The sequence below is a fragment of the Mastigoproctus giganteus genome, chromosome 10, assembly GCF_048544385.1.
Source record: "Mastigoproctus giganteus isolate SK-2022 chromosome 10, ASM4854438v1, whole genome shotgun sequence".
Taxonomy (NCBI): domain Eukaryota; kingdom Metazoa; phylum Arthropoda; class Arachnida; order Uropygi; family Thelyphonidae; genus Mastigoproctus; species Mastigoproctus giganteus.
In genome coordinates, this window is record NC_143584.1 from 207,891,760 (window position 1) to 207,919,384 (window position 27,625).

General features: G+C 34.7%; 1 protein-coding gene across 1 annotated transcript in view; it reads right to left on the bottom strand.

Annotated features, from left to right (window-relative positions):
* LOC150079818 (uncharacterized) overlaps positions 1-26,783 on the bottom strand; it is a 70,260-nt gene extending 43,477 nt beyond the window's left edge. Inside the window, exon 1 of the mRNA XM_090383241.1 lies at positions 26,474-26,783. Within this exon, the coding sequence (XP_090239367.1) occupies positions 26,474-26,664 (191 nt within the window). The 5' untranslated portion in view covers positions 26,665-26,783. The remainder of the gene's footprint in view (positions 1-26,473) is intronic.
* Between the last annotated feature and the right edge of the window lie 842 nt (positions 26,784-27,625).

A 27,625-nucleotide genomic window follows, 5' to 3' on the forward strand; every position in this document is an offset into this window, starting at 1 on the left:
GGACACCCAAGATGAAGAGATACCACAGGCAACAACCGGTGAAGGACTGCCTCAATTCTCTATATTTTGTACAAATTTCTCATGGTTTTGTAATTTACAGCACTTTTGAGAAAATAATATCCTTTAATTCGAGACACTTCAGTATTGTACAACTTTCAAGTATGTAAAATAATAAACACTAAGTTCTGTACCTTTCGGGTTAAGCATACATGTGCTCCGTGTAACCGTTGGACACATGTCCCTGTCTTAACCTCTGTATGTAAATATCACCCCCCCCCCCCTAGCTTACAGCTGTCCAGGGGATGGCTCTTGAGCAGAGCAATAAACAGATAATAAATAAATAATTATTATATTATATATACTACAGTATTACACTATATATACTATAGAGTATTATACTATATATACTATACTATATATACTATACAGTATTATACTATATATACCATACTAATACTATACAGTATGATACTACATATACCATACTAATACTATACAGTATTGTACTATTGTTGTTTGTTATTTGATTTTTAGGAGCATTAGCAACTAAGGCCATATTGCTCTGGGGATATGCGGTGGTCATTCCCTGATCTTTCCGCATCCTCCATATTTGGTGGTCGCGGGCTTGAACCCCGGTCTAATCAAGAAGTGTGTGCTACGCACTGCTGCTCCTGCCCACCTGGCTACGGAGGCACCGATTATACAGTATAATATATTATATATACTATACAGTATTATATATTATATATATTATACAGTATTTATTTATTTATTTTTTTTTTAGGAGCATTAGCAACTAAGGCCATATCGCTCCGGGGATATGCGGTGGTCATTCCCTGACCTTTCTGCATCCTCCGTATTTGGTGGTCACAGGCTCAAACCCCGATCTAATCAAGAAGTGTGTGCTACGCACTGCTGCTCCTGCCCACCTGACTACGGAGGCACCGATTATACAGTATAATATATTATATATACTATACTAATACTATACACTAGACAGCTGATTATCTGGGGACATTAACTAGATTACAGATTAACAGTACAAAAAAAAAAAAAAATTGATTTAAATCGCTTAAAAATCAATTATAGTATCCACTTACAATAATTTATTTTTAAATTAAATGTTTTTTTTTTTTTTTTTTAAATATACCACTTACAGTTGTTCAGTAAGTACATACATATTTTGTTTACATTTATTTCAAAAGTTTTAAAGTCACCCATCATGTCAGAAATAAAATAACTGTTCTTTCAATATAACAAATTAAATCTCATACAATGAACATGAAAAAAGGTGCTGGAGTGTCAGCTTTAATGAAAGAGCACGATGTTTGTGAACAAACTGTATGAGATTTAATAAAGGATAAAGTTAAATTAATCATATTTGCTGGAGTTTTGGATAGTGCTGGCAATATACAATTTTTTTTATATATCAAATGCATATTATTCATAATCCTGATTTTTTTCTTATTTTTTGGAGTACCTAGGGAAATTAATTTCCTGACAGCCCTGGTTAATCGGGAGTCTATTGTATAATTCAGCACTTAAGTACAATGGCTGTTCAAAAAGTAATAAGACCATGGACAGGACAAGTTATTTTAGCAGAGAGAGAGAGAGAGAAATTACAACATAGTATATAATGAGTAATGGTGACATTAAGTTGGTTCATAGATACAGGGCACCACTTAATATCAATTGTGATTACACACTAGTGAAGTGCAGTCATGATGAATTGTACCTACACCAGTACAAATAGAATCAACTATGGAACAACGTTGTGCAATCAGATTTTGTGTTTACTTGAGAAAAACTGCTGCAAAAGTGATGCAAGAAATCAGTGGTGAGGAGAGAATAATAATTGTTGGCAATTATTATTCTCAAACAAAAAATGCTTGGTGCATTTTTTGTTTAATGCTTATCCACTATGGATTTCCTTATTTTGAAAAATGCTGCTACTTCTGTTTGTGAACCTGCCAATATGTTATCAATTTCAACAGGTAGTTCACATGCAAGTGGAGTATTGGGTCATTGCGTAACCATTTACTTCATATGTCAAGAACTTGGTAATGCATTTATTCACATCATTATCACTGATGAATTGTGGTTGTCTCATTATAATCCCAATACCAAGCAAACATAACAGCACTGACCATTCAGATCAGTGATGGCTCTGCTCTTACATAATTATCCACCAATTTCATCACTCCTGTAATTCAGAGAATGCATACATTATAATATATCATTTAAACTATCAATCAACTCTTCTATTTAATCAATCAATCAATTAACCTAACAATCAACTATCAACTGAACATTTCAATTACCTCAGGTTATTCCAAATTTCCAGTTCAAATCTACTTGGCTGTTTCTAAAGAGTTTTCTAATAATTCTTTCCATTTTTAGACTGACACTGGTCTGGTAGCAACATGTGCAGACTACAAGTAAAGAGGTTCCAGGTTTGATTCCATATGCTGCTATGAAAAGTGTACAACCCATTGTGCACTATGGCACAAGAAAATTCTGGCTGTCCTTTAATTCAATATGTATACAGTCACATTAATATCTAATCTTGGTCATCTTGAGAATAAACTGAAATTTATTTATTTATATTCCTGTTCAGCATTTACAAAACATCCTACTCATCATTTTCTACAAATTCACTAATATACAATTCAGTGATAAACTGTCAGTGACATATGTTTCGCAAGAAGGTCACCAATATTCAAGACAGGTGAAAACAAAAACAAGTTTCTCCTGCTTTTTTTTTTTTTTTAGGAAACAGGCATATAAAAAGTCTTCTCTTTATTGGTTCAAGAATGCTTTATTAATGCACTGCATGGGTTAATTCAGAATTAGTATTAGAAGGAAAAAAAAAAGTTGACAATGCTGAAACAGATTCAGAGAATTGCATAGGAACAGTAAGTGCCAATAATCCTTCTAAATATTTTAAGCATTAAATGCAGGCACAGACAATTTTACCTATTGCAGCTGAGTGGTTAGGAGCAGAAGTTCAGTAGCACACGCTCTTTGAATACACTGGGGTTCAAGCCCCTAACTGCTAAATACTGTTGATCTGCCAACCCGCACTGTATATCAACATGGCAGATTATGGTCCATTTCCCTCAACATGAAATGTTGAGGAGGCTTCCATCCTGCAGTGGATTGATAATGGCTGTGGTTTACCAGTTTATGATCTTAAAAAATTTCGCTCATAAAATATTATATATCTATATCGTGCTATATCAGAAACATTCTATACCTGCACTATGCAGATATAAAATATTCCTTGAGCTGAAAAATTTATGAATTTATAGACTGTACAAAACAAGAACTTTGCATGTTATGAGTTTGCTGTACCATTTGCTCTGCCTCATTTAAAGTTTTATCTTTTGCAAAAATTAAATTTGTAAGATCTGGATCTGTGAAGATAGTTTCACTGTACTGCACAACTGCATTGCACAAAAAAAAAAAAAAAAACCACAGCAAAATGTGATTCACTGTAGCAGACAAAAACAATACAAGTAAATAATAGGTGAAACGCTGTTGTTGTTGGAGGTTTTACAGTGTAACAGCAGATAAAGGCCATTATGCACCAAACAATGGTAGGAGTTACCAGGTGTGAAACGCTGGCAGCATAACTGGAAAATACAGAATGCATTTAGATGCTTGCTGAAGCAGAATCTATGAATATACTTGTGAAACAGAATCTATGAATATACTTATGAAACAGCATAATATGAAAGTTTTTTTTTTTAATTTAATAACTGCTACCACTATATGAAATATCAACAATACAAGTTATAAATTATAACTTGTATTGTTCTATATCAGAGTAAGTGCTAATGGATTTAAACTGTACTATTATAAAGAATGTTGGGTCTCATTGTGGTACCCATTACAACCTTAAATGAAATTATTCAAGCTATACAGTAGAGGAAATAGTGAAAAGTTTGCCCAATTAGACATGCCACAGGGATATGATTAGCCAAACTGAGAATTTTTAAATTAAAGGCTTGATCCAGATATTTTATTCATAAGAAATTTTCAAAACATGTTAATAATGTTGCTCCACAAGCTTCAAAATGACTAAATCGTTGTAAATGAGCAGCAAAATTATTTCTGAATATTAAATTTTATAAAATTCTTGATTCCTATATTTTAAAACAGAGTAAAAAATTTCAGAGTTATTTGGATGACACTGTCCCTTTATAAAACTGGAAACATTAAATTCAGAGTGACCCTCATAAATTTCACTATTAATAAAAATAATGGAAGGTGTATATCGGATGCATAGGTCAACCTTTTCAGAAATAAACTGTATTAAAGATGAAAAAGTAGAAATCACTAGTTAAAGAGGAGCAACAATGTGCTGAGCTATACAGCATCATTTCAGTGAGCTGGCTACCCTTTTTGTACCTTTTATTGATATTACTTGATATTAGCACATGACCAAGAAATTGACGGACATTTTGGAATGTGATGCACTAATAAAATTTATTCATCATGAAGTAAAAGTATTATTAATTACACAGTACCTACATGAAATAACCCAAAATGAGAAAAGACTCCTTCAAAGCCATGATTCAGGTTCTCTCTTTTTATTTCACAATTTTGATTAACATTCTTTTACATTTGTTCAATCTGAACTTATCTTTGTAACAAAATATCTTTGACCAACAATCTAACAATCCCTCTAATGCATTTAAATTCCAAAAGCCAATTTTACCACAAGTATAATTTAAAATATATAGCGAATTTACCATTTGACCATCTGGTGTTTCATATTCTTCACACATTGTGTTAAACTTAATTATTATTCAAAATTTATAATTTTGGGGAGCCAAAGTCTTTATTAGTCCTTTCAGCTCTTTAGAAAACATCACAAACACTCTGCTATGAATAACACAAATTTCTTTTTCTTTTTTTTTGCACTACATTCCTATTTACTTATAAATTATATCAGTTCTAACTAGCTACATAGTCTTTCTACAACTTACTATAAATTAATATAATCTTGTGAAAGAAAAATGTTTCTATAATTCATATTTTGTTTATTTATCCTAGAGAACTATATTTAAATGTTACTTAGGCTTTTCAGCCAACTCTCAAGAGTCCTTTCATGGCTGACACTAATCTGCTATAATCTCAAGAAAAGGTTAGAGTACATAAGTGTCTCTTGCACTGAAACACACTTAATATCAGATATGTGGCATCTCTGTTCCTGTGGCTACATTTCCAATGGTGCCTCCAGAGTGGTTGATGACAATTTAGTGAAAGACAACTTGGAGGGTACAACAATTAGGAGTACAACTATTTGATAAATTTTATGCAAGAATTCACTGTGACAAAACTAAGCCAAACATGCAAACTTTTAACATGCCATGTTGGAAAGGATAAATTTTCTGAACATCATGGTTATTGATATTTGATACAGCGCACTATCTAATTTGTCCTAATGCATTTTTAATTTGCATTCTACATTTCTGATGGTGTTCCTATGAAAGGTAACAATGGACAGGCTAAAGGGTGGGGAAGAAGGAGAAACCTGTTCACATCTTACGTTCACTTCTGCAAGTTTAATCTCCTGTAAATAAATATGAAGGTAAATTCTACAGAAATCAAAAGTACAGAGAATAAATGAAAAAGATAAAAAATTAGGTTAGTGAATTTTGAGTTGATTCTGGTTATTTAACACATGTATTCTAACTTCATTTTGCAACCAGAATTTTATTTTTCATTGCAAGCTATTAAAATTAGTAGTTCTAGTACAGTGGATGGGTTGACAGTTGAGAATCCTATATACACTTTGCTACAGGGTTGTAGTGAAGAGCATGCGTGTAATATATACCATACATAGTGCTTTTTTCAAGAAAATAGCATATACCCTCTAATTATAGGCCACATGTTTTATTTTTATATAAACGGTATACCTTCAGCATTTTTTTTTTTAAGCTTCTAGTCACATAGATGGCTAGCTAGCCAGAAGATTCTTATTGAAATGACAAAATGAAAGTAAGTGAACAAAGAAGATCCTTGTTTACTGGAGGGTGTTGTTGAAACCTATCCTATTGCTAAAAATACAATTTAAACCTATACTACTGCTAAAACAGTATAGGTTTTTTAGAAATACAAATTTATTGGGGATTGGGAAAAAAGAATCTCAATGACCAGAAACCAGAAGAAAGGAAATCGAATGAAGATCTCTGTTTCTGGAAGGTAACTGAAGGTAATTGAAGCTTATTTTATTCTAGTAGCATGGAATGATTTAGGGTTAGAATGGAATAAATGGCATTCATAACTGGAAGATAACTGTACATTGTTAAACTGTTCTGACCTTTATTTTACCTAACAAGACATGCCCAGTAACGCTGATTGCTTCTATATCTGCATCCACGACAAGGTCTGATGCTATATTGCTCTCCTCGAATGACATAGGGTTAGTAATAACTGGTTTTTAGTTGTCCAAGGTTCTTTGGTTTTACAGTACTTGCAATGTACTGAAAAATACAATTTGTCTGAAAAATCAATCCAATTTTTTTTTTTTTTATCAAGTAATGTCCAAACAAATGAAATTACTTTTATGCATGCAGAATATCTCAAAAAGATGTGCATGTATTTTAGGAAATAAAATTATTTCCAAACCTCAGATACTGTGTGTGTGTGTGTGTGCACGTGCAGCACATGATAAGCTCACATTGATGTTCAAATTGTCCACAGTTTGCTTCACAGCTGTAAACAGCTAAATGACAAATGTTATCAAATATAACTGCTAGGATAACTTCACATGCATGTTTAATTTTGAGCATATCTGAACCATATATTCAAAGTTTTCTATCATATGCTACATCCTTCAGAAAACCCCATATGAAGAAGTCAAGCATGGCTAAATCAGGTGAATGTGGGAGATATTTACATCACCTTTCCACTGGTCTGAAAAATGATTATCAGTATAGGACCTGACATCAAAATGTCATTGTGGGGTGCCTCAACCTGTTAATAGAAAACCACTTCATCACCAAAAAGCTCAAATGGTGGGAACAACAGATACATTAATCATTAAGGAGGGACATTTCACCTATAACTGTTCTTTTAAAAAAAATACAGTCCAACAATTCCTTACATGAACATTTGGATTATCAAGGGAACAATACTGTACACACAATTATTCTGGTTCATTATACCACTGAGTTGAACATTGCTTTGTATAACAAAATAATCTTGTCCAAAAATGCTGCATCCTCATCTGACTTTGTTTTATGGCCAATGAAAATGCTATAGTCAATAAAATAAGCCAGTAAAACAGTAATAACCAAAGAGGCATTTCAGAATGCACGACTCATATCTTGTCATGGATCGAGATATTGCAGCCAATGAGTATACAGGGATTCACTCCTGTTATGGTGGGCTAAGGAACAACACTGGACAGCAGAAGATTGGAAAAATTGTTGCATGGTCTGACGAATTCTGGTTCCTGCTATTTCATGCTGATGGGAAGACCAGAATATGGCAAATATAGCATGAGTCCATGGGCCCACTCTATCTCATATCCTTTTGTCAATAATGTAGATGGATTGGTGGTAGCAGCGTAATTGTGTGGGGAATGTTTTTGTAGTACTATATTGGACCCCTTGATACCTGTGGAACAACATGTGGATGTCACAAGTTATTGTAAATTGTTTCTGAGTAGGGCCATCCCATCAGGGTTGCAGTATATTCATCTGCAAATGGGTTCTTCCAACAGGTAATGCATCATGTCACAAGATCAGAATTATACAGAACTGGTTCCAGGAACATGACAGTTAATTCAACATACTGCACTGAATTCCTCAGTTACCATATCACAGCCCAATTAAGCACCTGTGGGATGAGGTGGAAAGAACTCTGGATAAGAGATCTTTATCTGATCTGTAACAACTGTGAAGAGCAACTGAATCGATATCGACCAATGTCCCCACAATATGCTTTCAATACCTCGTTGAGTCCATTGCATAATGAATCAAGACTTTTCTGAGGGCTAAATGGGGACCTACTCACCATTAAGTAAGTACAGTATACCTAATTAAGTTGTCACTCTTTTACCTTATGCAGGGTATTGTAAATAGCAATATGCTTCTACATTCAAGCAATGGCTTTATTTAAAGTAGTGTAATACAGGGCAACTTGGGGCACAGTGCCTCATACAATGTAAGATCATACAATGCATTACATAGCTGTTTTTTTTTTTTTTTTTTTATAAAGAGTAAGTTGAATAGAAATGGAGAGGAAAAGGAAAACCTAAACTTTAAGTTAGCTGGAGAATTATACACTCAGAGTCTACATTTCTTTCTCCCTAGCCTTCATCTCATCCACGATACTAATTCATTAATTGATATGAAAACATTTTTGGCGGCACCTACTACATTTTCAGACTGAAGCAAAACCAATTGGTAAAGAAATTTTCTTATGGAAATGACGTCACTTCTTAAGTGGCACTAACAATGCTAACTCAGTCACTAACGTTGATTCGGTAGAGTAAGTAGTGGGCGTGAGAATAAAACATTACATCATTCATACTAAGAGACGAAAATGACATCACTTCCTAAATGACGCTAACTCAGTCACTAATGTTGATTTGGTAGAGTAAGTAGCAGGTAGTAATATTATGCAAGAATAAAAGCTTAACCCGGCCCAGCCCAAAGTCTAGTCAGCCTGACCCGATCCAACCAGGAATTTGTTTTTCAGATTCATTACCCATACCAAACTCCACCAGAACCGATTTTTATCCCGGCCTGACTGAAACTTTTTATTAAATAAAATTGCTAGTATTAGTTTCTGAAGTTTCATAATAATAAAGAAATCAACTTTCAGATTCAAAATTCAATATTAATAATTATATAACAATAATAATTATCCAAAATAATTATCAATATTAATTGTAAAAAAAACAAAATGTAATAAATTTTCAATTTAACATACTTAATACAATTCCAAAACGAATATCGATATCTGCCTCTACCAGCCACCTTCTCTTCACGCTTTTTATTGCAAATTGTTGTGCAGAAATAAAATAGAGTCAACACTGTCGCTACTTTTGATGCTCTTGCACTTCTAATCTGGCTGCACTAAAATTTCTTTCGGAGCTTGCACTGCTGGCTGGTTATTTCCACGAAAGAGTACAAATTTCTGTGAATTTTGAGATGTTGGGGAAGTGCACCTTACTGGCCAATTAAAAGTGTGAACAGACAAATAATACACAATTTTTCTAAAAAAAACTTTAAAAATTTAAATACTGTAAATAAAAAAACTATATGAAAAGAAATGTTTGAAATAACGATTAATTTCGATTATTTGTACCCGACACCAGCCCAAATATCGTTCATGTTACCCAGCCTGAGGGCCAGGCCCTGGTCCATGCAGACCTCTAGTATATAGTATATGGTTAGTAGTTATACTGTACAGAATAACAATTACTAATATACTGTATAGTATATTGTTAGTATAACTACTAATCATATAGTATTATATGATTAGTAGTTATAGTATATAGTAGTATATTGTTAGTAGTCATACTCCTAAAACTAGCAATACACAGTATATAGTTTTTACTATTAACATTAAGTTTATAGTTAACTAGGAGAGTGTTAGTAGCAATAACTACTAGCATTAACTGGTTAATAGTTAACTACTATTACTAGTTAATTTTAGTAGTAATAACTGATAACATTATCTAACAGCAAATAGAAGTATTCGCTGGATCATTAACACTAATTAGTAATAATAACCGTCATCAACAATAATAACTTCCATCAACAATAATAACTATTGTTGATGGAAGGGTTAGTAGTAATAGTAGCCATTAACTGTTATTACTACTAACAACTCTTCCAGCACTGGTTTCTTACTCCAAAGTGGGAGTAATGAGTCAAAGAACATCGTTGCTGCTGTAACATTTGTCATCCATAAATTGGCCATCACCTTCAGGATAAAGAGTAGGGTTGTTATTATTAGCCATATGCCACAAGGAAGCCTGAGGCTTATGCTGCACCAGCCAAAAAAAAATTTGAGTTACTCTGGGAGAGAGAGAGTCAGAAGTAGAAGGGAATCACCAAGAAAGAAGAATGATGATATCCAGCTCAGGACCCTGGGTGTGCCAAGCCAAACTCACCAGATGAGAGCCACTGGGTTATTGACATTCAACCATCTACTGGTAAGTAGTTGGCGCACACCCGCTACTTACCAGTGGATGGTTGAATGTCCAGGCTACACAACTGCACTGCTCACAGAACCTCATTTCTTTGAGCAGTGCACAATTATCGGCACCTCCGTAGCCAGGTGGGCAGAAGCAGCAGTGAGTAGCACACGCTTCTTGATTAGACTGGGGTTTGAGGACGTGACCACCAAATACGGAGGATGCTGAAAGGTCAGGGAATGACCACCGCATATCCCTGGAGCAATATGGCCTTAGTTGCTAATGCTCCTAAACACCAAAAAACAAACAAAACAAGCACAATTATCCCCAGGTCCTTATCATTTTCCACTACCTTAAATACAATACCAGACAGTTACTCCGGGATTATGAAGTACCTTGCCTTTGTCAATATTAAACTTCAATTGTCATTTCTTAGCCCATCTGCCTAATTTTTCTATATCTTGTTATAGCAGCATACCTTCATTACTATCATTAACTACCCTACCAACCTAAGCATCATCTGCAAATTTAGACATTAAGCCTGATATGCCTTCGTCAATAGCATTAATAAAGACAGAAAAAAAACATGGGCCCAGCACAGATCTCTGTGGAACTCCACTAATAACATTAGTTCACAAAGAGAAGTGTCCACTGATAACCACAGTGTCTTTTCCCACTCAACACAGTAACTAACAGTAATGCCACACTGTTCCAATTTGTACAGCATCTTTTATCCAACAGTAACAAAAGCTTACCTGAAATTCAAGTATATGATATCAAAATTATTTTTTGCATCTAGTTCCTTTGTCACTACATCACAATATCCAATCAAACTGGTTCAGACAAGATCTCCCGTTAATAAACCAATACTGTGAGTGAAGTATAACTGTACTCCTATCTAGATGGTCCTGCATCACTTCTTTAACAAGTGACTTCATTATTATCCCTGGAACAGAAGTTAAGCTAACAGATCTGTATTTACTCATCTCACCCTTCGACCCCCATTTGTGAATTGGAGATACATTCGCATATCTTCAGTCCACAGGGATCCAAAGATGCTCTCATAATTATGGCTAAGTGTTTGCTTACCTCCTTCTTTGCTGCTTCCTTTAAATATAATTGGAAGATTCCATTCACCCCAAGTGCCTTTTTTACATTTCACTTTGGCACTTTCTTTTCCACTTTCCTCTCAGTTATTATAAAATCATTTAGCTCCCTGTTAGAGTTTAATAAACAACAGGGATCCACTTCCCTAAAGAATTCCTCATGTGTGAATGCAGATCCAAAATACTTCAGTTTGTCAGCAACATGAGCAGGATCATCAACAGTTCATGAGCAGGATCATCATCATCATCATGACATAAGCATAGGGAGATCAAAATTGAGAGTAGGAGTGTGCTATAGGCCTAATGACTCTGATGAGTATAATAAGAAACTGTACAGGGAAATAAGAGTGGGCCAGTAAATCAGAGTCTTATAATGGGGGATTTTAATTTCCCAGATATTGACTGGAATTTGGGGGCTGGTCACTCACACACTAGCAAGGGTTTTGTGGATTTATTGGATTGTTTTCTACATCAGCATGTTCGGGAGGCAACTAGAGGAAGTAATACTCTTGATCTGATTATCAAGTAGTGGTTCTTCATGCATTAAAAATCTGCAGATAAAGGAACCACTAGGTGGCAGTGATCACAGTGTGCTGAAGTGGGATTTACTCAAAGAGGTAACTATCATCAGGGGTAAAGGGAAGGGTTATTGCTTTCGTAAAGGCGACTACGATGGTCTGAGACAGTATTTAAATTCCATACAGTGGGACCAACTGATGATGTTACCAACATCAAATTCAAAATGGGAAGCATTCAAACAACTTATCTTGGAAGCTACTAGGCTTTACATACCAACTAAGAAATATTGTTCAAGGATTAGGCCTAAATGGATGTCAGATGAACTAATGAGACATATGGCAGAGAAGAAAAATGCATGGGATACATACAAATTAACACGTGACACAGAAGCCTATGATAGATACAAGTTGATCTGTAACCAAGTTACAAAGGAGGTTAGGCAGGCGAAGGCAGATTACGAGAAATCTTTGGCAAGGAATGCAAAGAAAAACAGCAAAGAGTTCTTTACTTATGTAAACTCTAGAAGGAAGGGAATGAATCAGATTGGTCCACTTGATATCGATGGGTCAACTGTTGATGATCCTGCTCAGGTAGTTAACAAACTAAATGAATATTTTGCATCGACATTCACACATTCAGCGAGGGGAATGCCAGAGGTGTATTCAACTCTAGCAGTAAGCTAGAGAATCTTGTAATAACTGAGAGTAAAGTGGAGGAGAAATTGTTGAAGATAAACACAAGAAAGGCACCTGGAGTGGATGGGATCTATCCAGTTATATTAAAGGAGGCAGCAAAGGAAGTAAGCAAACCCTTAGCCATAATTATGAGAGCTTCCTTGGACTCAGGGGAGGTACCCACAGACTGGAAATGTGCAAATGTGACCCCAATTCACAAAGGAGGATCAAAGGCTGACACAAGTAATTATAGACCTGTGAGTTTAATTTCTCTTCCAGGAAAATTAATGGAGGCACTGGTTAAAGAAGCATTGCAGGATCATCTAGACAAGACTTCAGTTATAGCTCGGACACAGCATGGTTTTGTTAAGAGGAATTCTTGCCTGACCAATTTGATTGGATACTATGATGCAGTCACAAAAGAACTGGATGCAGGGAATAACTTTGATATTATATATTTGGATCTTAGAAAGGCTTTTGATACTGTTGCACATGGAAGACTACTGCACAAATTGGAGCAGTGTGGCACTGGAGGCAAATTGCTGCTATGGATAAAGGGATGGTTGAGGGAGAGAAGACAGAGTGGTAATCAATGGACACTGCTCATCGTGGACTAATGTTATTAGTGGACTCCCTCAGGGTTCAGTGTTTGGTCCATTATTGTTTTCTGTATTTATAAATGATATTGATGATGGAATATCAAGCTTAATGTCCAAGTTTGCAGATGATACAAAAGTTAAGGACACTACTGATGCTATGCTGCTACAGGATCTGGAAAGGTTGAGCAGATGGGCTGAGAGGTGGCAAATGAAGTTTAACATTGACAAATGTAAAGTACTACATATGGGAAACAGCAACCCCAGAGCAACGTATCAACTCTGTGGTACTACACTGACAATGGTAGAGAATGAAAAGGATCTGGGGGTAATTGTGCAGGCAGATTTTTTTTTTTTTTTTTTTTTTTTTGATTTGGTAGTTGTTGGCGCATGGGCTTCTGTGGCCATATTGCACCTCCCAAGGTTTTTGCAATACTTTGATCCAAGCCCGAGGCGGGAATCGAACCCGCGACCTTTGGGTTGCCGGATAGGTACTTTACCCACTCGGGTAGCCCGCAGGCAGATATGAAGTTTTCTGAGCAGTGCAGACGAGCTGCAATAGTAGCTCATGGTGTCTTGTCAATGATATACAGAAATTTTTCCAGCAAGGATAAGGAGGTGATTATTCCCTTGTATAAGGCAATGGTCAGGCCACACCTTGAGTACTGTATACAGGTCTGGAGGCCTCATTTCAAGAAAGATGTAGAGCTGCTGGAACGAGTACAGAGAAAGGCAACAAGATTAGTGAATGGAACAAAGGGTTGCTCTTACGAAGAAAGGCTTAAGTTTTGCAAATTACAGTGTCTATAGACTAGGCACCGGCGAGGTGATCTGATAGAGGTGTACAAAGCCTTGAATGGTTTGAGCATACTCAATGCTGATGGGATACTGCCTCTTGCTCAGAATTATCACCTGAGGAGGCATAAATTCAAATTGAGGAAAGACAGATGTAGGATAGTTGTGCGGAAATTTGCCTTTAGCCAGCGGGTAGTTGGTTGGTGAAAGAGACTTCCATCTCTTGTTGTGGAAGTTGATAGCCTAAATAAATTTAAGGCTCAGCTGGACAGGTATTTTGAACGAAAAGAGGAGTGAAATGGAAGTGGTTTTTTTTTTTTTTTTTTGGCTGATGCTACATAAGCTTGCTTTCTTGCATCATATACCTCTACTAATGCTAATGCTAGCTAAACCATCAATATGAAGTGGACCAATCTGATTCTTCACCTTCTTTCTAGTATTTACATAAATAAAGAAGTCATTGCTGTTTTTCTTTGTATCCCTTGCCAAAGATTTCTCAAATCTGTTTTGGCTTGTCTAACCTCTTTTGTGATTTGATTACAGATTAGTTTATATCTACCACAGGCTTCTATATCACCTGATGATTTATATGCATCCCATGCATTTTTCTTCTATCTCATTACATCATCTGACATCCATTTAGGTCTAAAAATTGAACAGTATATCTTAGTTGGTATGAAAAGCCTAGTAGCTCCTATTATTATTTCCTTGAATGCTTCTCATTTAGAATTTACTGATGGTAACATTATCAGTTGGTCCTACTGTATAGAATTTAAAAACTGTCTGACACCACTGTAGTTACCTTTACGAAAGCTAAACTCCTTCCCTTTACCCTTGATGACAGTTACATCTTTAAGTAATTCATTAATTAATCACATTAATACACTGTGATCACTGCCACCTAGTGGTTCTTTTATCTGCAGATTCTTAATGCATGGAGAATCACTGCTGATAATCAGATCAAGAATATTGCTCTCTGCTGTTGCCTCTCTAATATGCTACTGTAGAAAACAGTCATCCAATAAATCCACAAAAATTCTTGCTGGTGTTTGAGTGACCAACCCACAATTTCCAGTCAATATCTGTAAAGTTAAAATCCCCAATTATATGACATTCTGATTTACTGGCCCACCGTATTTCTCTGTACAGTTGTTCGTTCTACTTATCGCAGCCATTAGGCATACAACACACTCCCACTCATTTTAGTTTTCCCAGTGCTTATGTCTAACCAAACTGACTTAACATTGCACTGACCACCCATGTCACCTGGATGCACTACCTTAGATTTTATGTGCTTCTTAACTATGGGCATAATCCCTCCTCTCTCTTCCTATCCTGTGTCCTTTCTCTACTCTTCAAATTCTGCATCCTTTATATCAGAGTGACACCATGTCTCTGATATCGCCACAATGTCTGCATTTGATGACTTGACCAATATTCCAAATTCATCAAATTTATATACTTTTGCCTAGCATTGGTGTACATACAAGTATACATGCAGGAGTTGTTACTCTTAGTTAACCTAACACAGCCCATATATTTCTTTGTTCCAAGATGACCCACAGCAAGCTTTAAAATCCCCAACACTTTCTGGGCTGCTGCATATTCCAATAGAAGCAGTGCAAGAATTATTTTCACCTCTGCCTGTGGCTATTGTTAATCTATTAGTATCTCTAACCCCAAAGCTAGCAGTTTTCCAACCACCTAAAACTGCCTGGATAGTATCAGCAAATATTCTTGCACCATTTCTATTTAAGTGTATCCCATCCCTGTAGAAGCCATCCCTACTATTAACAAGTACAGACCATGCTGAGAAAAATTCTCCCCATGATCCTTGCACAATCTCTCCAAGGGGCAAATTGATTGACAAGGCTCTCATCATGTACTCTCTCCTATCATGTCTGGGCAGAGTTAGAATTTCAGATGCTTTCAAATTTAACCCTAACTTGCAACTTTTTGTCAACACTGCCCAGCCTCAGTAGGAGATCTGAGGAATTACTTGTTAAGTAATTCCTCAGATCACCTACTCTTAATGTCATTAATATGAACATGTACAACAATATCACCTTTTGTGCCCTTAAAAGATGATATTTGCTTTACAACATCATCAACTTTTGCCTCTGACAAACAAATTCATACACTGAAGGAAACATCCAAATTTTCTAAAATTAAAAGGTCATTCTTCTATTCCTCCGTAGCCGAGTGGGCAGGAGCGGGAGTGCAGTAGCACACGCTCTTTGAGTAGACCGGGGTTCAAGCCCCTGACTGCTGAATACAGTAGATCTGCCAACCCGCACTGGACCAGCGTGGCAGATTATGGTCCATTTCCCTCAGCATGAATTGTTGAGGAGGCTTCCATCCTGCAGTGGGTTGATAATGGCTGCACTTTTTTTTTTTTTTTTTTTCTTCTATTCCTAATTTTAACAATGATAATTCAACTTTTCAAAAACCTACATATGCAATTCCTCTTTCTGGAACAACCAATAAACTCCCACCTGTTCTATCCAATGGCAAGTCCTACTAACACTCCTAGCCACAGCTGAAAAGGTCCTAAATTTTAATTGTAATTGTAAATTACAAAAAATTACAATTAATTGTAATCGTAAATCAGAATTTTAATTGTACTAATGAGCATAAAACATTACATTGTTTTATGCTCATTAGTACAGTTCTAGCTCTTCGATTTCAAAACGGTTCTGATTTTCATCATATATGTTTTGACATAAAACACCTTCATGCATACAGGGTACACACGTGGTTTTTAAAATACTTTATACGTGTTTTCCTGATAGAAACTGTGCAATATTTTATGTTTTTATTTTTACTTTGTTTTCAAAAATAAAATGACACAAAATAATATAAATGTTCCATAAATATATTGTAGGATAAAAAGTGCTCCGTGATTAAAAAAGTTTGGCAAATGCTGATCTAAACCTTGGTTTTTGAATAAATGTGCTAAGGCTGTTCAAGGTAGAGAATGTTGCATATTGCATCCAAATATCTCCAGGTTCATTTTCTACCACAGCTCACAACAATTATAAAGCAGTTATTAATCAGTCCAAACTAGATTCTAAACAGATTATGAGTAAAATACTTGCTTCTTGTCCAAACAGTAGTAGAAACTAAAAGAGACAGTGCGTACAACAGAAGACAAAACAACTCCAGACCAAAAAAAGCAAGAATGTCAAAATCAAAATGAAAACCATGCTTCTTATTTTCTTCAATATTAAAAGGAATTATTATGCTAAATATGTCCCACCAAATCAGGCTGTCAATCAAACATACTACATTGAAATTCTGAAAAGGCTGCATGAAAAAATTCAAAGGGAAAGGCCTGAAGTGAGGAACAATGGTTGGATGTTCCAGCACACAATGTACCCTCTGTTCGCCAATTTCTGGCCAAAACAAATTTGTGTGAACATGCACCCCACTCACCAGACCTAGCCCATTGTGACTTTTTTCCTTTCCCTAATCTGAAAAGTGTACTTTTCAGATTAGTGAAAAATACAGCAAAAGAAATTTCAAGCAGTCAGAAATGGGATAAGTTATATACATCATATAATAAAAGATCATTTCCAATTCAACTATAAAAGCTAAAATTAATTTTTATAATGAAATCAGTCTAACAGAAGGCACACCATCACTTGTGTTCCATTTTGGGGAACAAATGACCAAGGGATAAACTAGATAACATGCATTAGATAACACAAAAATCATGGAAACAAGGTACAGGCACTCAGATTTGTTAGCAATAAAATAACTGTAAGTGGAATAACTTATGTCCAGTTATTTTTTTTTTTTTTTGCCAGTCCCAGCTAACAACAAAGCACATTCTCATTGACTGTCCTCAACAATCAACTATCTGAAAATCCAGCTTTAGCTTCCTATCCAACTCACATGAACCCTTAACTATCATGTTCTTGGCAATAATGCAGATTTTGAACTGTTTAACTATTTGAAATGAATTATACAAATTTGATAAATTTGTATAATTATCTATGATCATAATAACATGTAGAAATAGTCATGAGTAAATAATGAACAGGCACAATATGGCCCAATAGGCACTTGTGACAAATACAACAATGATGAATTAAGTCAGACCTAATCATATGCACGTGCCAATTGGTATCTGTCATTTACAGTTACTGATACTAAGTTGGCTTTACTACCACATGCTTTCCTCCAATTGGTAATGCTCTCCAGGTTTGTGACATTGAAGCATTGTCTGGAATCAAACTGTTGACGTGCATACTTCTTTTCGTGCAGTGGTCACTCCTGGCATCCAGTTGCAGGCATTGGTTGAAGTTCGTGGTTTTTAAATTTGTATTTCATTCACAGACAGGTCTAAAGGATTAATTTCAAAAATTAATTAATTTATGATTTCAATATAAAAATGGATTTTTCACATTTGCATTTAGAAAAGATTAAAAATATAGGTGGCATTAAAAAAGAAAACAATTTTGAATTATTTTTTGCTGATTTTTCAAATGCAGGTGCATGGGGGTCTAAATGGACCCACACGACTCTAGGATGAACGGTCCTTTTCGTGCTTGCTGATGGGTTAAATCAAGATCCTTGAAATACATCTTCCATTTCAAAACTATTACAAAACAAGTGAATATTATGTTGGGAAGAGTGCAGTGAAGTTAAAACAGTTAATGTTATGTAACAAAAAGGTAAAATTATTAGTTAATTAGTAATTAATTGGTAACAAGATAATTAGTTATTTTCCATTCTGTTAACCACAGAAAAAGAAAAAATTCAGTTAATCCAAGAAATAAAAATCTAACACCCCCTGTCAGATGCACTGTGAAATTCACTGTGTATATTAAATGACTTGTTCTATTTTAAATTTAATTATGATAAAAAAAATGGAATGATAACTGTATGTTAATTAATTTCTGCCTTTATTTTCATACAGTATACAATATTTATATTTTTGGTACATTGCCAAAGTTAAAGAATGATAAAGATGCATATACAGAAATCTGAATAATCTCTTTATTGGAATCAAAAGGAGGAAGGAATTAGATAAAACATTACAATGCTTTGTGATTGTTGTTATTCGGTTTTTAGGAGCATTAGCAACTAAGGCCATATTGCTCCGGTGCGGTGGTCATTCCCTGACCTTTCCGCATCCTCCGTATTTGGTGGTGACGGGCTCGAACCCCGGTCTAATCAAGAAGCGTGTGCTATGCACTGCAGCTCCTTCCCACCTGGCTACGGAGGCGCCTGATGCTTTGTGAGTAGGAGCAAGTAAAGTGCATGAAACTCTTGCTCCCTCTATAACAATGAAGTGAGGATTTTGTACAACTACTCTTCCCCCCTTATTGTCAAAGTAAAAAAAAACACACTAAAGACAGTGATGTCAATAATGCTGATTATTGGAATCAAATTAAGAAGGGGGGAAGTATCAGATAAATGTTATGATGTATTGTGGATGCAGGAAAGGGAGAGTTCTCTCCCATAAACAGATGAGTTGGATGGGAATGACCGATGCGGAGTCTTGCCAGAATCACTTCTTGTATGCTTCTCCTGAAACTAGATGCCCACAGCTGTGGCTCTTTTTTTATCTGCACCAGTTTATTATTGATTTTAGTTTGCCACGGTTGAGCCAATTGTTTCCTACATGTTGTTTTAATAATGGATTTGTAGTCAAGTGTAGGGTACTTTCAGTTGACAGGAAGATCCAGAGTTGAGATGTTTATAGCATCATCTGCATGTTCATTACCTGGAATGCTGACACGATCAGGGATCCAACAAAATGTAACCTTCTGGTTGGCTATTTGATAGTAAAATAATTAAGATCGGATCTCTTTTAAGAATGGGATGAGAGAAAGAAAAAGTAGATTGAATAGCAGTGATTGCACTTAAAGAGTCTGGATATATCAAAGACTGCTTGATATGGTAGTTTGTTATCTAGGACAGTTTTACTGCATACAATTCTAAAGTATAGATACTGCATTCAGTAGGAAGAGGCACAGCCTATTGAGAAGGTAGAAAAAACTGCTGCAGCACCAACTGCATCTGTTTTGGAGCCATCAGTATAGATATGTACTTTCTCTGAGTTTTCCAAGGAATGTGCTTTATGTAACTAAGAACATTTTGTTTAGTAATATTGTCCATTTGTTCCTCCAATCAGCACATGGTAACAAACAATATCTAGTGCTTTAGCCACAATATATGGTAAAGAATAGCCGATGTGATGTATTAAAAAATAAAATAATAATTGCTGAATTTCAATTGGTCTGATTTTAATGAAATTTAGAATGGCTAAACAAATTTCAAAAGAGCCAAATATAAAATTTCATGAAAATCCATCCACTGTGAATTGAGTTTATTACATACAGACAGATGGAAATGGTGAAGACAATAGGTGCCTTACACATATATGCACTTAAAAAATTAAATTTTACGGCTAGTTTTAAACCCAGTGGCAAAATAACATGCACTGCCATTACCACTGAACTATCCAGGCACAATGGACGAATACTACTAAACTCGGCTATGTTTTAGCTGCCTTTTTTATTTTCTTTAATTACTCAATTCCTATTAAACCTTTTGGAACGTTTGTCATTGTTTACTTCTCAAGATTACCCACCATTCATTTGAGGGATCTCTCATTTCATCAGAAGAAAAAAAAATGTAGATATTATGTAGCATTTCATATAGGGAGAGAGGGGAAGCTTATTATATGTATGCAGTATGATAACTTTTGATATTTTACCCATTTTTTTATATTAATTTGTTCCCCTATTACTCAGTATACTGAATACAATTTATTTTATCATTTATTATATATATATAACATATAAATCACTAAAGTGCAAAGACATGTATATTTGTTTTTGTATATCATTACATAGCAACTGACAGGCTATGTTATTTAGTTACTTCAACTGTATTGTATTATTGTCAAACAAAAATAACCTAGATATATATTAAACTGTTTACCATGTAAAAATGTGCATGATTAATACATTGGTATATAAATATTGCATTATATTATATAATGGGGTGATTTTAAGCTGGTTTGTTAACACAAACTAATAATCTGAATTGGATTGGCTGTAATCCACGATTGAAAGATGATATGAACAAATTGTCAACTAATATCATGTGCAGTATAAGTAGATACCACATGTAACACATTAACTGATGTAAGACACAAGAATCATGTCTGTCTGAAAAGAGTTGTCTTTTTAGTTTGACATACCTTTAAACTCACAGCCTGCCATTTCACACATTGTTTATTCATTCAAGCCATGAAACAGCTGATCCTTCTCATTGAGCATTATATCATATGGACATTTTATATAGTTGGCTGGGAATCCAAATAAAATTTTAGTCAAGTGAAACTTCTAACAGATAATTAGATTGCTTTTCTGAGCACTCCTTTTTATGTTTTCTTTATTATATTCTAGAGAGAGAGAACTATGCAAGTTTTGCAAAATACAGAAACAAATACAATAAAACATAATATTTTTGATAAGAAAACTTGTATAAAAAAGAGGAAATTTTAAAATTTATAAAAAATATTTATACTCCCAACTAATATTCAAATTATGGTTGTATTCATATAAACTTTTACAGTGAAAAATTTTAAAAATACTAATGGTATTACTCAATCATTAAAGCCCTTATAAAAACATTTATCTACATATTACTACTTTTCTGGTTATTATTTATCCCAAAAACAGCAAATAAAATGTTTTGAAAACAAAATATTTCATTTTCTGTTTCTCACTTTGTGCTCTGAGGGCTTATGGCTCTTGCTGGAAATTGTATCAAATGGACACTACAAATAAGTTGCCTGGGGTGTTCAAATATTATCTCACACTACAATTACATCATATTGCTTCATAAGTTAGCATAATTATTTTATATTACACTAACCTCGCCGGTGTTCTCCCCAGAAAATTTTGCCAGCCAGGTGGCATTGTGAAGTAGCCGGTGTGGAAGTGTAATACTTCACAATTTATAAAAAATTTTTCTATTATTTATAAATTTGACTTAAGCGAACCAGAGCAAAAATTAATTGCATAATTTAACATTATATGCTCCTGTCGAATTTATCTTGATTGCATAGTATGTTCAAATTAATATTGAACATACTGTGTTCATAGTATGAACATACAGTACCACAAGAATTGCTTAAATTTTAGTCAGGCCGTTGTTAAATTCACCAGGCAGTGCACCCATTTGATAGGTCCTGGGGAGAACACTGCTCACAAACCCATATCAGCTGAAGAAATAAATGGCATAAATGTAAAAGAAATGGCAGAAGCCAAGAAATGAGACATGCAGTGCATTTCAGACAGCCAGAAGTAATATTTTTTACAATTTGGCCTTGTGACATGATACATTTATCACAATAACAAATCACAGAAAAACTGATTTTTCTACTTCCAAAACTCCTAAATCCAATATTCCTACGTTTTTTCAAAACAATTCTGGTTTTAAATTTTAAAAAAAACTTATTTTTTAAAAATTGGTATTGCTTTGTTTTAGTAATTGATACTTAATAAATATGCTATTATTTTTGATGTACATAAAAAAGTGGATTATAAAATTTTGAATACAAATATAAATGTGCATTACCTCCTGTAGTTGGAGAGGGATTACTATTGTTAGTTTTATTTTAAAAATCATAAACTATTCTGAAAGCTATGAAGAAGTTGCTAATCCAATGCATGCTCATGTGCAGCTGACAACTGTCACAGAAATGAACGTTTTTAATGCTTATCGTTTATTTTTTATAACACTAAATCACTATCTATCGATATAAAATAATATTCTTCACTAAAGTAATTAAAACCTAAAGGCATTACAACAAAAACTAAATCTGTTTAAGGTGATGCATTAAACTTACCACCAAACCTGCTTATTTAAAGGGGCACAACCTTTAGACCATCTCGTGCATACTACCAAAATTATAATTCTTTTCAATACGCGATCTTTTGAGCTGCATTAGCTGGTGTGCAAGCCTATATAGCAGACTGTAGTGATATCAAAATGTTGATCAATTTTTAAATGTTAATGCTATTATCTAATATTACTTAAAAATTAACGTTCAAAGTTATTAAATAAGAAAATTTAAATTACTGGTCATTAAAAATTTGTTAGTTTAGTGGTACATACACTATCAAGTCACAAGAGACTTTGGCATCTGCATCCTGTTTACTGGTCTGCAGTAAATACCACTGATTTTATGGAATATAAAAAAATCAATGAGATGAATCACATTGATCCACTCAATAGTCCAACTGTTGGTTCAACTCAGTGCTCTCAATTTACTAAAACTTTATAGGTTGTTTCAGGTCTTCTATGGACTCTTTCTTTGGGCCAAATAGGAGAAAGGAGGAGAGAGTTCATATCTCTTAGTAAAACAGCATAGTGTGATGGTGACCACAAACTAAGCTTTTTACTAGGAGCTATAAAAAAATTAATTTTAAAAATTAAATTTAAAAACAGTTAAATTTTAATCACCAAAACAAATTACTGTTATCTCTCTAACAGCTGAGAAATAAACCTCCCTCAAGAAAAAGATATGCATTTTTATAAATTGCTCTGTTATTCTTTTCTGAAAAACATCTGTTTTTGTACTAAATAGTTTTGTACTTAGTACAAAAATTCTGATTCTGCAAACTTCCTTCACAAATAAATATCTACGCAAAAAACAAAAAGGCACGACTTGTATTCTTATATGATTTGGTATTACACAAGGTTTTTTCCTCACCCCCCTTGAATTTAGTATGATTTTTTTTTTTTTTTTGGAAAGGACCATGAGAAAAAAAATACCAAAAGCAATATTAAGAGCCTTTCGTTATAATGCATTAGTCCTGTTGTTATAATAAATTAGTATAGTGAATCAAAGTTGGTCTTAACATGAATTTTAAACACAAAGTAATTCAAACTGAGTGATACAGAGAGACTACAATTAAACAAAATTTGAGCTATAAACTTTCTCATATATACACTTCATTACCAATCAATGTAGTGGTGTCTGCTTCTCACAATACATCCTTTTTGTAGTTTATAAATAGATCTATGATACACTTACACTGAATAACTTCAACAAACAAAACCTCTTCATTACCATAAAGTCTGGATGAAGTAGAGGTAACAAATTAAGAATGACTGCAGTTTACATTATTATTATCATGAGCCATATGGTGCAAGGAAGCCTGAAGCTTATGCTGCACCAGCCAAAAAAAAATTTCTGAGTCACCCTGAGAGAGAGAGAGAAAGAGAGAGAGAGAGAGAGAAGGGAATCACCAAGAAAGAAAAGAATGATGATATCCAGCTCAGGACCCTGGGTGTGCCAAGCCCATACTCACCAGATGTGAGCCCCTGGGGTTAATTCTGATAGATGTAATATTATGAATTAATATTACATCAACTGCAGTAATATTATGAATTAATATTACATCAACTGCAGTAATATTATGAATTAATATTACATCTGCCAGCTATATCAAATAATATGTACTGTACTTTTATCAAATGTACTTTAATAAAATATATAAGCAGGAGAACTGTAACTACAATGAAATCAAAGGAATTTTTGAATTAAATGTCTCAAAAATAAAATGTTATTAAAATGGCATAATGGTGCAATGAAGCAAACTTATTCCACTTGCACCTACCAAAAAAGAAAGAAAAAAAAAAAAAACTGTCATATTCCCATTGTCAGATCCAATTTGGCAAAATTCTTCCTCAAATTTTTACAAATTCTTTCCACAACACAAAGGTAAACAATAATATCTAGTCCACTATTGTTTCTTAAGATGTTATAGCTGTGCTGTTCTCTGATTCTTGACTTGCTCAACAGTGAGAATATTCCTCTGTCAGGGCCTTATATACACTTCAATCAAATCCTCCCACAGGGTGTCTGAGTTCTAAGTTCTGCAAAACATTCCTTATAGGTACAATGCTCAGTATTCTTCATCAATTAAGTTGCACCTTCTCTGCAAAGTTCTATCTTTCTTAAGGTGACTTTGAGACCTGGATACTAGGGCTTACAATACCGTTCAAAATCTTAATACCAGTATTTAGGAAATTTTAATTTATGAAACCAGGATACTGGTATTCCAAAAACAAACATTCTCAATAAATTTTGACAAAAATTAGGTGCAATAAAGTAAGGAAAAAACAAGTACTGTAATTACTTGAATTCATGTTTTAAATAAACTTTTATTGCAATAATAACTATTCTGAAAAAAAATTATTAAAATTACAGTTATTCTAAAAACAAAAAAAATACATATTGTTACTGCAAAGTTTAGTTATGTTTAAGCATCCACACTACCTGTCCAAATAAAGTGAGCTCTTAAGAAACATAAGCAATCAATAGTAGGATCGTTTAAACTGGATCTAATTTTGGTACATATCTGATTAGCGACAGAAAACGCCCTTTCGGATTCTATGCTGGATGGCGCTATCATACTGAGATGATCGTAGACAATCTCAGTCCATATTTTCTAGGCTTTGAACTTTTTTAGCAGAAATAGTTAAAAGTATTTCATTAATTGCCGACTCAAGTTCATCTTTTAAAATCTCATTGGAGTCACGCAATTTATTATTTTGGAAAGAATTTACGGAACACTGATGTTCTGTTACGTGTCAGTCTTCCAAGTTGAATTGGAAGACTGACACGTAACATGTATATGTAAATGTATAAGTATTACTCATATACATGAGTAATACATACACACATTTCTACTACCAAGGTAGTTTTAATGTATCGTTTTAATTATATCTCATATTGTGAATACCTTCACGAGTTTCCATGGTATTGTACTACCTCAAATAAGTAACGCTTCACCTATGGAGAAGACTAATGTTACTTAGTCTTGGAGGATACCACCACCCAGACAGCACCGTTTCGAAGCTAATTGGCTTCTCATTGGTGGGTGGGCAGGTACCCATGCAAAAATAAACTCCTTCATATTCTTAAACATTTAGCCAAGAAATACCTTTTGGATTAAACCACACACACCATCAGGCAGAAGTTTGCCTTTAGCCGGCGGGTGGTTGATTGCTGGAACAAACTTCTATCTGTTGTTGTGGAAGTTGATAGCTTAAATAAATTCAAAGCAGAACTAAACAAACATTTGGAATGAATGGATCAGTGAAATGGGAGGGGTTTTTTTTTTTTTTGGCTGATGCTGTATAAGCTTGCTTTCTTGCATCATGTGTCTCTACTAATGCCTGGTTGTCAGTACTGCCCATCCACCGATGATAAGCCAATAAGGTCGAAAAAGGTGCCGTCTGGGTGGTGATATCGGACCAGAATAATTAACATTAGTCTTCTCCATAGGTAAAGCGTTACTTATATGAGTAGTACAATACCAAGCCAACTCGTTGTGAAGGTATTCATATGAGATATAATTAAAACGATGCATTAAAACTACTTTGGTAGTAGAAATTGTGTGTGCATTACCCATGCATAGATAAACTATAGATTTAAAACTGCTTAACCAAAATTGCGTTCTCTATAAATACCATTAGACAACCACACGTATATTTAGATTAACTACCGCACTTCAAACTTTAAAAGTGTAGCAATATTTACTTTTGATTTTGTTTCAGATTATTAACAACGTGACTCACCAAGGAGTCGATTCTTTCCTTCTACCACAAATGCTGTCTAAGTCGGAAGAGCATAACGTAGCTAACCGCATTTTAATTAAAATTTCACCTTCGCCGATGTCATCCTCGTTTGGAACGCAACAGGTTTCTGTTACGTAACTAGGCTGTTTCCGAGAACCAACAAAAACTACTCGAATTCCTTGTTCTGCCATGGAAAACCAGTATGCATATTAATTACAAAACGCTAACGGTATATAACAGCAGCTTACTGCATGTAACAAAACCGACTACATATATCCACCCACATCTCTTGGTAAACCGATACACTTAACACGATACAGTACTCGCTTTCAAGCGTAGCGCAAAATTTACTGCTGCATCTCACAGCTTGTATGAAAACTTTCTTCTTTTATGCACTAGGTGGCGTGAAAAAACAGCTGATTTTTTTAAACTAAAAAATGAAAATAAACGAGATTGGGCCTAGGGTACCGGATTCTATGATTTCAGAGAGTAATATCGCACATCCAGTGGAAACAGTAACTAGATTTTAATAAGTTAGCATTAGCATTAGCATTAGTAGAGGCATATGATGCAAGAAAGCAAGCTTATTCAGCATCAGCCAAAAAAAAAAAAAAAAAAAACCCACTCCCATTTCACCCCTCCGTTCGTTCGAAATACCTGTCCAGTTGAGCTTTAAATTTGTTTAGGCTATCAACTTCAACAACAAGTGATGGACGTCGGTTCCACCAACCAACCACCCGCTGGCCAAAGGCAAATTTCCGCACATCTATCCGACATCCGTCCTTCCTCAATTTGAATTTATGACCTCTGAGGTGATTATTTTTAGCAAGATGAAGAATCCCATTGGCATTGAGCATGCTCAGACCATTCAAACCCTTATACACCTCTATCAGATCACCTCGCCGGTGCCTAGTCTCCAGACTCTGTAATTTGCAAAACTTAAGCCTTTCTTCGTAAGAGCAACCCTTTGTTCCATTCACTAATCTTGTTGCCCTTCTCTGTACCAGTTCCAGCAGCTCTACATCCTTCTTGAAATGAGGCCTCCAGACCTGTATACAGTACTCAAGATGTGGCCTAACCATTGCCTTATACAAGGGAATAATCACCTCCTTATCCCTGCTAGAAAAATTCCTGTATATCATTGACAAGACA